At 40.4% G+C, this 14,639-nt stretch overlaps 1 protein-coding gene across 1 annotated transcript in view; it reads left to right on the forward strand.

Moving 5' to 3' along the window:
- Positions 1-13,568, forward strand: part of Trhn (tryptophan hydroxylase) — a 50,764-nt gene extending 37,196 nt beyond the window's left edge. Inside the window, exons 8-11 of the mRNA XM_089645956.1 lie at positions 6,253-6,379; positions 6,882-7,114; positions 12,028-12,244; positions 13,261-13,568. Of these exons, the coding sequence (XP_089502082.1) occupies positions 6,253-6,379; positions 6,882-7,114; positions 12,028-12,244; positions 13,261-13,359 (676 nt within the window). The 3' untranslated portion in view covers positions 13,360-13,568. The remainder of the gene's footprint in view (positions 1-6,252; positions 6,380-6,881; positions 7,115-12,027; positions 12,245-13,260) is intronic.
- The last annotated feature ends 1,071 nt before the right edge of the window (positions 13,569-14,639 follow it).

The raw sequence follows: 14,639 nt of genomic DNA on the forward strand, positions 1-14,639 counted from the left end.
CGGACTCCGTCTATTGAAAATTGGCTTCATCATGCCGATCGCTTGTCGCGTGCGCGCGTGCATTTTCGCTTGGTGAGATTTCCAGTTGAGGCGGGAGTCCATGGTCAGGCCGAGATATGTAACTTCATCTTTCCATTCAATGCTGTGTCCTCCCATTTCGATGTTGAAGTCAGGTTTTCTATTTATACGTTTTCTCGTAAACATGATGGCTTCGGTTTTCGCCTCGTTCAGTTTCAGGCGCCATTTCTTGTAATACTCTACGAGCGCGTCGAGCGCTCTCTGTAGGTAAATCGCGGCCATGTTCGCTTTCAGCGAAGAAACGTATAGTTTGACGTCATCTGCGTAGATAGACAGATTGCATCTCTCGTCTCGGGGGATGTCGTAGGTGAATAGAATGAAGAGAAATGGTCCCAGTAAACTTCCTTGCGGCACGCCTTTTGGAATCTCACGCATTGAAGATAGCACGTTCCTTATGAACACTCTGAACGATCTATTCTTTAGGTATTCCTGTATCAGTCTCGTTAGGTATATGGGCGTGTTAGTGCGGTGCAGCTTATGCACGAGCCCGTCAATCCATACGGTGTCGAATGCCTTCTCTAGGTCGATGAGCGCAGCGGCGGTGAAGCGATGTTCGTTAAATTTTCTTGCGATAAATTCCGCTACTCTGGTGAGTTGATGGGTCGTGGAGTGCCTCTTTCTGAAGCCGAACTGCTCGTCTGGCAAAGTCTTGTTGTCGTCGTGGTGTGGTACAAGCCTGTTGAGTATAATTTGTTCAAATACCTTGCTCAGCGTAGATAATAGGCTAATCGGCCGGTAACTTGTCGGTTGCGTTCTATCTTTATTCGGCTTTGCGAAAGGCAGCACGGTCGCCGATTTCCAAATCTGGGGGAAATGCCCGGTCATGAGGCAGGCATTGAACAATTTTGTTGTGTAGATGATGGCTTTTTGAGGAAGATGTTTGAGTAGAATGTTGTGTATTTGATCGCTTCCCGGCGCCTTGTTCGTTCTGAGTCGCTTGATTGTGACCGCAATCTCGCTCGGCGTTGTGAAATGAATATCTTCAGCGTTTGTCTGCTCCGCTTCGTTCAAATCTCGTAGAGAGTCAGCTACGATCCGGTCCGTAGCCGGGTCGGAAAGGCCGTCTGTAGCGGCGTAAGCTCTCTCGAACCCGTCGGCGAGTGTTTCAGCTTTTTCTTGTAGCGAAAGCGCCGTCCCGGGGCCGTTCAATTTCTGTAGCGGGGGAATTGTGTAATCTTTATGTCTCAGCGCGCTCGCCATTTTCCATAGGGAATTATCCTTCGGCGTGAGCGACGCAACTTTTTTGTCCCAAAGTTCGCGCTTGAGTTCTGCGATTTCGGTCTTGATTTCCCTCTGCAGGCAGTTGTACGCTGTCTTGAAGTATTCGTCACGCGTGCGGTGGTACATGCGTCGCAGGCGATTTTTGTCCTTGATGAGCGATAAAACGTGTTCGGGAAGCTTGATCGTGTATGAATGTATTTCTTTGAGAGGAATGTGTGTGTCTTGTGCTGTTTGAAGAATCTCTGTGAGAGTGCTTGTAGCTTCGTCGATTTCTTGTGGCGAGCGCAGAGTTCCCGAAGTGAGATGAATTCGTTCGTTGACTTCTTTTTTGAATCCTTCCCAGTTCGCATCCTTGTAATTTCGCTGTTTTCTGGGGGTCCTTGAAGTTGTGCCGCCTATAGTAAAGCTCACGGGCAGGTGGTCCGAAGACAGTTCGTCTAGTGTGCGCAGTGGAGATATTGTCTTGACATTTTTCTCGAGTACTATGTCCAGTGTACTCGGATATCTAGATCGTTGCGAGTAGTACGTAGGTCTGTCGGGCGCCATTATCGAATAGGTATTTGTCTGCATGTGTGTAAAGAGCGTATTTCCGTTCGCATTTCCTCTGTAGTTATTCCAATAGTTGTGTTTGGCGTTCAAGTCGCCTCCCATCACAACAATCGGTCCCAGATTGAGCAATTTATTGAGATCTTCTCTCACTAGGTTGTGTTGGGTGCAGTATACGGAGATGATGGTATGCGCTCTACCCTCTATGGTGACTTCGATAATCGTGGCTTCAGCGTGCTTCAACTTCGGAGTAGGTATTCTTGTGGACGTCATAGATTGCCGAACGAATATTGCGGTTCCTCCGCCTGATCTTCCTTGTCGATCGTCACGATAAATCTCGAAACCTTGCACTCTCAGCGGTACGCTTGGATTCAAGTGAGATTCTGATAGGAGAATAATGTCGGTGTGTAATTCGTTTGCCAAAGCGAGCAGTTCGTCTGTCTTGTTGCGCACGCTAAATGCGTTCCATACGAGGACTTTCACCGTCTCGGTATTAGGCATCGAGGGTGTCTAGGAGCTCAATCAGGATGACGAGCTTGTCTGCTCTTGTTGCGCAGCGGGCGAGCTGTGATCGCATCCTCAGGAGGCCTTGGAGCAGGGCCATCAGGTCCAGGTTGTCATCTGAAGAGGTGGGCGCGCGCACGGGCTCCTGCTGTGGGCGTGGCTGTGGGGGCGGCGCGGTCTCGCGCTGCTCTTGGGCGGGGGCGGTGCCTCCGGCTACGTTGGCCCATGTGCGTCCATCCGTCCTCGGCTGAGGAGGTGGCCTGCTCGGGTTCTGTTCTGCCGGCGGGCGTTGGGCCCTTCTGGCAGGTCGCTGCTGTATTGAGGCGACGTACGCTACCCGCTTGGGGCAGCCTCGGTAATTGGCGGGATGCGGGCCTGAGCAGTTGCAGCATGCGGCGGGCTCATCTCTCGTCTTCTTGGGGCATTCTGCCGAAGCATGCTCCAGTAAGCATTTTACGCACCTTGCTGTGTGCGAGCAGTTTCGGGACCCATGCCCGAAGTCTTGACATCTGTAGCACTGAGTGCCGTGCTGAAGGTGGTTGCTCCTGTGCTTCTGGAGTCGAATTCGGCAGTGGCACAGGTACTTGACGGCCGCGCGCAGCTGTCCCATGTTGACTTCCTTATTGAAGTGCGCTAAGTATATGGGATATTCTATTGAGGCGGTCATCTTGACCACCTTCACTGCTGGGAATCCCTGCGATTCCAGGTCTGCCTTGATATCTTCCACTTCTACGAGCGGCAGGCCCTTGATGACGGCCTTTTTCATCTTTTCTGCTTCGGCCGTGAATGTATGGAAGCCGCGAGCCTCCGCCCGCAGTCCGTTGGTGAGGGCGCGATGGTCCTCCATCGTGCGCACGAAGATGTTGGCCGTGCCGCCCCTGTTATACCTGAAAGTAAAATGCTTACCAGCCCCCAGATGTCCTTGCACCGCAGCTGTGATCTGCGCGTGCGTCATGTTCCCCAGGGTCATCACAACCGGGGGAACGCGGTCTCTCCTGCCGGTACCTGCGGGAGAGAAAGATGAATTAGTGTTGGCACGCTTCATACGCGGCGCGCCAGCGCCTTCGCTTACCTCGGGCAACTCTTCAAAACGGTTGCCACATTGGAGCGGTTGTGGTCCCCGTGGGGACATGGGCCTCTTCACGGGGTTGGACGGCCTCGTCCAGCCTCCATCCTGGGGGGCAGCCGTCTCCATCGGCTGCTGCGGTCTCGGGGGCGCCACGTAGGCCGACGCTGGGCCTATCGGGGGGCGCGTGGGGGCAGGACTGGGTCCTGCTGCCCAAGAGGGGCCTGCTGCGGGCTCCGTCATCTCCGTTTCATCGGGCGTGGTGGCAGTCGTGGTGGTGGATGGTCTCCGGGTCCTTGGGTCCTCGGGGCGGGGCTGTGGTGCGGGGACCGTATAGCGCACGGTCCCGGTCTTAGTGCGATGCGCAATTTGGCGAGCGCCGGGCGGTACCACGACCGGGGAGTCCTCGTGGTCAATGGGGAGCATCCGGGTCGGGAACATGGTCATCTGTGTCGAGCGGTGACTCCTCTTAAAAAGGGAGCACGTCTCAGGTGCTTGCGGGCGGTTTGTGGGGGCCAGCGTGGATCTTCGTAGGTTGAGTGTTTTGCGTGAAAGATTGCCTTGATAAAGGCAGTTGGGTGGGCGCGAGCGCCTGTTCAGTGGGCCGGCGGGATTCCTCCGGCCGGCAAAAGTAGCGGGGCCTGGCTGAGTGCACAAGCCAGACAAAAACGCTTGTGTGGTTGTGTCACAAACCACAAAAACCTCCTATCTCTCCTCAATCTCTCTATCTATCCTATCTTTCGGCCCAAGCGGCTTGAAAACTTTGACTCCGAATGGCTTCGATACCACATCGCCGGCTTACCTGCCGCGTGGATCAATGTCCAGCATTTTTTCTATGTAAATTTTACATAGAAAAATCAATTTTTAAACATTGCAAATATGTATATTTTACTTGTTCATCCCCTCGGCGGTAGTCAAATAAACACTATTTTCGATATACTACCGCTGAGGAGATATTAAAAAAGCTGTTTTTCACCCATATGTAAACCCATTTTTGAACAATATTTTTTACCTTTTTTGCGTGTACAAAAATCCAGGAACCTCGTAGCATAGTGAATCTTATCTTTTTCTGAGCGCTATGTTACGGGGGACCTCGGAAAAATACTAACTTAACATGTTTTACAAATTTGATCGCTTGAGATCATTTTTACACATTTATTTTACAAACATTTCTTATTTTTTGTCGTATCTTGGCAAACAAAAAATCTAGTTGTCAAGATACACATTCTCATAACTACTATGCTTTTAAACTATGTAATTGTCATTCATGTAAGCGTTCAAAATCTTTTCTAACTCGCAAATTTAAGCGACCACTATCACCATTGCTGCCGACAAAATGAATATGCAACAGTTTGTCGGAGGCTATAAACTCATTGTTGGCGCGGGTACAACCCCCCACCACTTTTGGGCTCCTAGCCCAATGTCGGGCGCGAGTCAGGCTAATTAAATATAAGCAGCCACATAATTCAAAATAAATCAGTTCATCTTTACCACCAAAACCAAGCGTTTTATTTATCAACAAGTGACTCCTGCTCAACATCTGCCTCACCTCGCCGAGTCTTCTGCTCCAAGATCTTCTGGTGTTACCTCTTCGAGACCAGCCGGCCCTCCTTTGGAAAACCGCCAACACCAGAAGCGAGCAGAGACGAAAGCACACCCAGTGCCCACCATTCACCAAGCCTGGGTGCGGGAGGCAGATTTCATCACCAATATCAACTACAATCATCATCATCGGCCGTAAAGGAGCATCTCATCGGTTGAAGACACGGTTTGGACCCGGCGCCTAAATCTACAGTCTTATGCGGACTCCCGTCCAGTACATATACTCTTCTGTTATTTTAACTTTGACATGGCCCGAATCAAGTGTCTTCCTCGGGCGTCCCCGACTTATTGTACCATTCACATTGCGTCATGTGTTCTGATTACACTCATTTCTTCGTTCATTCGCTGTACATGTCCAAACTATTTGAGCTTCCATTTTCTTATCTCTTAATCTTACTCATTGTAATCTCCGCATTGTTTGGGGATCTTCACATTCCTCACAATATCATATATGGTTTTACAGGAATCTCATTTCTACAGCATTCAGTCTAGTAGGCGCCAGCACTCTATTGTGGACTGCTTTTGTACTTCATCATTCACAACTATATTCCACACTGTTTTTGTACTCTCTCTTTACTGTGATTTTAGACTTGCTTACATTAATCATTAACTCATTCTTCATACATAATTCCTTCAACCGAGATATCGATACGAGAGACTGTAGATCTTTCATACTGTTAGCAATCAGCACCGCATCATCAGCATACAACAGGTTTAGGTTACTCAAATTCACGCCCAATCCCACCTCTTTCAATTCCTACACACAATTATACATGTATAGATTGAATAATCACGGTGGCATTACGTAGTCTTGCTTAACACTTTTTGCGATGTCAAATCAAACCGAAAAACCACCGTCACACTAATAAATGGAACACTTCCCTTATACAGAGACGCAATAGCCTGTGTGAGATTCGTATTCATTCTATTTTTGGACAACATCTTACATTACCTAAGACACATCCACCTTTACCTCAACACTATCAATTTTACGTGCAGAAGAATATTAGATGATAATCTTTTAACTAAAAGTTTTTAGTAAAAAATAGTAATAAAGCTAACCTAACCAATTTTTTAAGGAATATTTTTAGCAACGCTTAGTTGATACAGATCAAAACTTATGTATTATCTACTCAATTTACTCTACTAGATTTTTTTATTATCACTCATCAGAATGTTCAGAATATAATGGTCAGTAAGGCGTCCATTCACAATAATATGCGGTATACTTTCAGCGACTGCTGCCACGAGCTGTTGGGGCACATGCCACTGCTGGCCAACCCGAGCTTCGCGCAGTTCTCACAGGAGATCGGGCTGGCTTCGCTGGGTGCCTCGGAGGAAGACATCGGCAAGCTTGCCACGGTAAGTACCTACTGTTGGGTCATCTACATCCAAGACTGAAGACTCTTGATGCGCATCTATGTACATAAATGATGTTGTTAATACTACTCTTCAACTACTTGGTTCATCACCTACAGCCAAGGAGGAAAGTACAATTCCTCTTTTCCAGACCCCCTTCCACGAACACTTCGATAAAGATTTTATTTGTAATGTTTGTAACTTCACGAATCCAGATCGCCAACGAACAAACAACAGTTCAAGATAACTAAATTAATGCAGTCTAAATCTGCAGTCTTTCTCTGGAACGATGCCAAGTTACCTACATTATCGATAAAACATTTATCGATGTGTTTGTGTTAGGGGGCATTTAGATTCATAGCCTTACTTAGCTTAACAAGTCACACCATCGGATTGTCACTGAATAACTCTGTTTCCCTATCCTTTCTCACATTTGTGGGAGACACTTTTGTGGTGACAGATGAGAGATGTGATGTTGTTGCATATATTGGTTGGATGGTTGCAGCTGTACTTCTTCACGGTGGAGTTCGGCCTGTGCCGGCAGGCGGACGGCACGTACCGGGTGTACGGTGCCGGGCTGCTGTCCTCCGTGGCCGAGCTGCAGCATGCGCTGGCCAGCGCTCACAAGATCAAGCGCTTTGACCCTGACGTCACCATCAACGAGGAGTGCATCATCACCTCGTACCAGAACGCCTACTACTACACGGACTCTTTCGAGGAGGCCAAGGATAAGATGCGGTAAATTCTAGGGAAAAGTCGACTCATTTATTACTGTAGCATTTGGTTTACTCCATCAACAAGTAACGAAAAACGTTGCTAGTTAATGAATGTATTCTTGTCAAACAGATCGAGGTTGGATGATTGATGTGTAAACCTGAGAGTTACTCCCGACAGTGTTCAAGGGCATTGGCGGTTTTCTCCATACAGGCTATTAAATATTTTTATTTGATGAAATTTCTCATGGAATTTCAGAATGCTTCCAAGGTACTCTAAATATGCTAAACATGTCTTCCATTTTAGAAAGTAAATAAAATATTCTTTCAGATATTTTTATTTGAAATAAACATCAATATCAATATTCAATTTTATTATCAAACATGAAAATTTTAATAAAAAACTTTCGAAACATTTTGACTCGAAACATCCATAATTTTGAAAGTATTCCTCATTTTGTGAAGATAATTAGTAAGAAAACCGTGCCTTCACTTTTTATTCCATTTATTTTAAATATTTGTTTTATTCATGGAATCAAGTATAAATATTTGAGACAAACTGAGGAGAATAATTATTTCTATTTCTAACGACAAACAAATCACATATCTCTGCACTACAGAAAAAAGATTTTCAAATCTTTTATAATGTATGCACAACACATACAGATCTTTCCCTTAGAGACTCAAATGGCATATTATGATCTTTGTGGCAAGTAATGTCCTTGCAATGAACTTCAATAATAAAGGTTATAAAATAAGACAAACTTATATTTTAACAATAGCTGACCTGCACTCAGCGTTGCTGGGCGTTATCCTTAGAAGATAGACATATATACCATAAAGGAATTTTCTGTAGACCGTACTACACACTACACTAATTCCGTACTACACACAGACATAGGAATTAATAGACGAGAAGATAATGGCGAGGGGTAAAATCAACTGTTGAAGAACGAAGGGAGTGAAGCTGACTGTGATTCGTCAATAAATCAATCTGACAGTAAATAGGCATCTCGCATTATAATATCACCATTTACTTCGTAAAAGTAAAATCTGCTTTTGAATGAATAGACATTTTTACATGGGAGCGCAAATTACTCGCCACGTTATGAACTAATTTGCGAAGTCCAAATTCGGCAAAGTAAATTTCTTCTGTTTGCAGAGTCGTAGTTAGTTTCAGAGTATTTAGTTAAGACACTTTTACAAATGTTTCATAATTTACTTACCCCAGTAAACAACGATGAGCACACTTGAGAATCGCTACATTGTGATGTGATAGTATATGTTTCTAAAACTGATCCATATAATACGGTGTGAATAAGCTTAAAATAAAGTAAAATAATGCTTACTTATGGAATGTAATACGACAATTGGGTTTATTCTCTTTTTCACATCTATTTTTACAAGTTTTCATATCACAAGTCAACATTTTGCCGTGTTCTTTCGTAAAATGAACCGATGATGCCTCGACCATAGTTCGCACAAGAATGATGACGTCACGTTTTCAAATTTCACTTGAGGCCATACGCGAGCCCAGCCGGCTCCAATGGAACCGGTATGGGGAGTGGGAATAATACGCTTTTAATCACTTAGGGCAGGTCTACTAATATTCATATGTCTATGGTACTACATCATTTTGATGTATCTCATAAGATTTAGACAACGTTAGCAATGTAGTGCCCGAAAATATATTTTTACGACATTATTATAAAATATCGACTTTTCTCTTCTTTCTATAAATATAAGATGCTCGTATTATATATATAAACCTCAGATATATTCTGTTGCTTATTTCTGTTGCTTATATTGTTGTTTATATTTATGTTGATTTTTGTTGATATTCTGTTTCTATAATTATATGTAATTTTATTATTGTAGATACAATATTTTGTAGTATTTTACAGTATTTTTGAAAATATTCTTTTTCCATTTTTGTAACTATACATATTATTATCTATACATATTATTATCTATATATATATAAGCACATAGACTAGATCCCAGTTTGACCCGAGAATATTTCTCTACAAATTGGGTAAACAAAAAAAGTGATGTCTGATATGAAATTTAATATATTTTTATCTCTTGTGAATATTTACTTTTTTCTAAATAAATAAAAAAAAAAACCTTCCGGAAGAATTTTTCTAAATGATAGTAAAAACCCTATCAAAATCCGGTATGTAGTTTAGAAGAACTACAGACACACAAACAGACAGACGCGGATAGCGACTTTATTTTATACAATTTAGAGATTATCGTACTTTAAACAGCGTGCAATGAAGGAATGGTATTTCAGTTGCTTTTTCAATTCGTCTTGAGAGAAAATACGTCGAAACCTACCTGATAGTAGCTTGACGAACGTAAATATCACTCAAGCCGAGCAAAAATCCACTGAAATACCGGCCCTAAAAATCGTAGTAAAAAAATCAGTCGTCCGAATATTACTACCCAAGAGCGACTTCGAAATTTAACCCATGCGTGATCAGTATGATCACTGATCACAGAGCTGCAATTAGAGGCGCTACTGCGTACTAATATCTTGTCTAATAAATTTTGTTACACTATTAGAACGCGATAAGCGGTGCGCGTAGAGACTTGTTTCAGTAATTTTAGTTAGAGCTTTGGAAGAGTTATCAGTTGGAAATAAAAAAAACGGAACCTATTGTTTCGCTTGATGTATCATCTTAATATAATACATCAATGTACGTGATAGAAAAAAAAAACAAAACCTTTATTATATATTTATTTATTGGGCAGATCTATACAATTTTTACTACGCCTGTCTCACTAGGGATATTCAGTTCCGAGGCAGGCAAATTTACACATATTTTATTTTAACAATAGTTACCTACATTTAAGGTTAATTTCGACTTGTAAATTTTATTGATAAGTTGGAATCAAATATGTAATTCAGGTTGGTATTAGTAATACTAATGGGATTAGAGAACTTTTAATTTAGATTTGTGTGAGTTGACTTGGTGAATTATTGCACGGTTGTGGCTGATCCAATAGTTAGTCAAGACTTTAAATTTGTTTTGATTTTTTAATTATCTTGTTTTGTCAGGTAGATCTTTGTCCATCCAACTGACCGTCACGTCGATTCGAGGACTGGCAGCAAAACAACTCGTTCATCCAAATTTCTTCGTTCATTCGCTCTACATGCCCAACCCATCCGAACGTCCCTTTCTTAATCTTACTCATAACTTTACGCTTACATCAGTCTCGAATTATTGGTAGATTTCACATTTCTAACACGTGGTCTTATCACAAGTAGGCACGCCTACGTGATCTAAGGCTGCGTATAAACACGAGAAATTTACCGCGAGCCGAGCCACGAATTACGGGAAAAGTTCGGTTGCTTCGTTTCATTCCCGTAAATCGTTGCTCGGCTCGCGGTAAATTGGTTTAAAACTGACTGACTTTCAACTGCTTTTAACTTTTAAAGTGTCTTCTAAAAAAATTTAAGGAGGATTTAACCTTCCTCTCATGAAGGAATGATATCCTGATTTGGATTACCGGTATTTATTTCGTATATTAAATGCTCAAATGTCATCCAATTTCAGATAAATGCGAACCAAATGTTCGCGGGTGTATTCGTGATTGCTACCAAAAGTTGAAAGTATCCATTGTCGTCGACAACCAGTCTATCTGCCGAAATTTAGCTCGATCGGAGGTCGGGAAGTAGGCTAATTTCCACTTCGAAGATTTGCATTCACTCATTCGCGAAAACAAAATCGAAATTCGAATAGATGTACTCGTATTTGAAAATCCGTTATTCCAATGAGGTGTGTATAATCTACGTATTTAAATGAAAAAAGTATGTCGTTAAAATCGTTGATTATTAATCGTTACTGATACTAATTTAATAACAGTGTATTGAAGTTGTAAATGTTGCTTTTATGGTTTATAATCAAAGTTTTCACGGTGTTCTCCCGGGAAGTGCTAAAGTGTCTGTAAAGTGACCTTTTTTTTACACATGGCTTTCACCATACATTATATTCAAAATTTATAAAAATAAAGAGTAGCAGGGTCTAGTGTCGTTCTTTTAAAATCTCAATCTCGTATTGAACTCCCATTGAAATCGACCACGAACAGTCACGAACATAACTTGGTGACAAACTTTTAGATTCTTCTTTGTCATGTTGATCTCTGACGACGATAAATTAACAAAAAAAAATACTTCCAATACCGGAAAAAAACGCACGAGATTTCAAAATGATTTTTGATTTGTGATGATTATGTGCTTCCCGCTACACCCTACCTATTGGGGTCCGTATAAACAGAACAAAATTTCCGCGAGCCGAGCCGTGAATTACGGAAAAGGAACAAAGCAACCTCAATCGTTTACCGCGGAAATATTGTCGTGTTTATACTTAGCATAATACAGGGTGTATCGGCACGTACCCGACAAACTTTAACCAGCTATTCCTTAGCATATTTGGAGTAAAAAATCTTATGTGCACTTTGCTGTCCGGTAACGTTTTTTTCATAAAAAATTTATTATTCATATTTTCACCACATGTCACCACTGTTTTATCCTTTGTCAAAGTTTGAAAACCCATCTGGCAATATTTTATTCGAATTCCGTTGAATAATGCACGTGTGTACCTATATTGGCGCACTTTTACAATCACAACGAAATGGCACGGCACCATTCATATCATTTTTAACAATTATTATTTAGTGTTTGCGAAAGAGCGAAAACGCTTTTCGACATACTTGCTTATAACAGCTGTTGGACACGAAAAGCAATGCCAATGACAGTGACGTAGTGTGGAAATTTTTATTTTTTTTTTGAAAAAAAAATGCTACCGGACAGCAAAGTGCCCATAACATGTTTTACTCCAAATGTGCTAAGGAATAGCTGGTTAAAGTTTGTCGGTTTAGTGCCGATACATCCTGTATATTACACCAGTAAATAATATTGGTTCTCCTTAGCGATTTCGCCGACAGCATAAAGCGGCCTTTCGGCGTGCGTTACAACCCCTACACGCAGAGTGTGGAGGTGCTCAGCAACGCGCAGAAGATCACGGCCGTGGCCAACGAGCTCAAGGGGGACCTGCACCTCGTGCTCTCCGCCATGAAGAAGATCTCTGCCAAGGACACCAACCTCGACATCGACACCATCGCAAACATGCTCAACACCAACCTGCAGGTGAAACCCTTTGATGTTTGCGATTTGTTTGGACATTCGTTGTGTGATGCCATGTTGCCCTTGACCACTCTGACACCTTGTTTCAAATGTTCCAGCGGTTATGTTAAATATTAAAATCTGTCCATCAGCGTAGTTAGTCAATAACATATTGTTGATGAAAGACTAGCGATTTTCTTAATTATGTTTAAATGCTTCTTCTAGCGAAATCTGCAAGAGGAAGCTACAAGCCAAAAATGTGTATATTCTTGGCACACCTTATATTGAAGGTAATAGGCATTAAAATCGCTTAACAAACAGAGTCTAGAAACGTTCGATTTCATGCACAAAACTGGTTTTTATTTATTTTAAGAAAGCAAAAAAGTTAATCAAGTGAAACTGTCACAGATAATCTTAGCTATAATAATGTTTTTTTTTAAGTTTTTTCATTTACGCGTTCATACATACATATTGAAAAAAAATATTTTTTAGTAGTTTACATTTATATTTTTTACTGAGTAATTTATTATTATATTTGTATTCTACTCAAGCGAAACGATAGGAAAACCTTCAATTTATCGAAAGCACATTTTTGGTATCCATAATGTACACCGATTCGTAAAAAATATTTATCAAAATAGTGATTTAGCAGCGGCCTTTTTCATACAAAACTTAAATTTGGATTTGAGGCCAAAATACTTCACCAAACTAAATAACTATTATCTTTATTCAAAAGGAAAATCAAAAGAAGGTATTTATTTATTGCCCTAAATCTTATAATTTAAAAAAAAAACAAATGAATAAAGAAGCAAATATCCGTAATAGATATAAGTAATAATTTTTTATTTAACAAAAATTATTCTTTTTTGTTCGCTATTTTGGCCAAATTTCAGCTTTGTATGAAAAAGGCAGCGCAGCTATTCTTAAGATAATTATATTTATACTTTTTGGTAATTGCCAGTTTCAGTTAGTTAGTTAGATTTTGTTTGGATTTGTCAATTTTTGATCCTAATCGTTTCAAATGGTCGTTTTGGTTCCAGGTTGGCGATAAGAGTCCCTCGTCTGTGCGGTCTGGTGAAAGTTCTCCCAATAACGACCCCACCCATGAAATCTGCATCGAAAGAGACCACGCATATTAACGCATCACTCGATGGAACATAATATTAGTCGTTATTTAGTAGACATCGGATTATATGCAGTTGAAAATCCAAAATGTACACCATTAATTCAAAATACGCCCTAACAATATTTATGTACTGAATACGCAAAATAATCTGTAAATTGTTAAAAAATATGCATGTTTTTAATTCAATTTAATAAATAGTTTCAAATTAATGAACGCAAACGCATGAAGATAATTAAAAACTTTTTCGTATCTATTTCATTATATAATTATTTATTTTAAAATGGAGTTATACAAATTGAACTTGAAAACCATAAAAAATAAAACCCATTGTATGTTTTAATGTTGAAGGGGTGTTTATTTTTTAAATATATATTTTTTCTAATATTCATAGGAAAGGATTGAATGATTATTTTAAATAAAGCAAATATATAATTTATTTAGGTATGTACCGTTGTATCCTTATGTAAAATCTCAATAAAAAGCTTACGAAAAACGTGTTTTTTTAATCCTCAAAATAATGGTATATTATTAAAAATTATTTTTTATCCCTGGAACTTTGTTCTGAATTTGTAGAATATATTGCATCACTTTCTCCCAGTGTTGCAAGATGCAGGTTTTTTTCGGTAATTTATACATCCATAAAATTGCGAAATCCATTGGAATAGTCTTATCGAACAAGACATGGTATTTCACCGGTCACCAAAAATGGGTACATTTAATTGAGATACGATTTTTTGCAATCAATCCAGAATTCAGTAATGCAGTTCTTGAATTTCAGAACAGGTTCATAGTGTCTCTTTATCTAATTATTGTCTTTGTCACTAAATAATATGAATACATTAATATTATAAAATTAATTACTATCGTGTAATTTTTAATTAGGTAGGTAACTACAATAACTGCTGTAAAATGTAGAAAAAATAAATCGTTGGAGTTCAGGGAGAATTTCTACTCCCTCATCTCATGGATTTGAAAATACTGATTTTGAAAGGCAATAAAATACGCTTTCAATTTTTATTATTGAAAATATACACATAATTTATAAATTATTAAAAATTTTAAATCAAACACAAAAAGTTATAAAAATGGTTCACCTAAGGTTTTTTCGTCTACACACTGAACTTAAATAACTGACAACGAAAAAAAAATACATGTTTTATTAGACAAATATATTATAAATATTAACAACTATCTCACTTTTTGTCGTTTGATATAAATAATGTATTTAAAATGAATGGTTAACTTCGTTAATTAATGGTTTGAATATAAAGCTTTGTGTTTTCTCTTTCTAAC

This window comes from Hesperophylax consimilis, chromosome 23 (assembly GCF_061612785.1).
Source record: "Hesperophylax consimilis isolate HC1 chromosome 23, BYU_Hcon_1.0, whole genome shotgun sequence".
Lineage (NCBI taxonomy): Eukaryota > Metazoa > Arthropoda > Insecta > Trichoptera > Limnephilidae > Hesperophylax > Hesperophylax consimilis.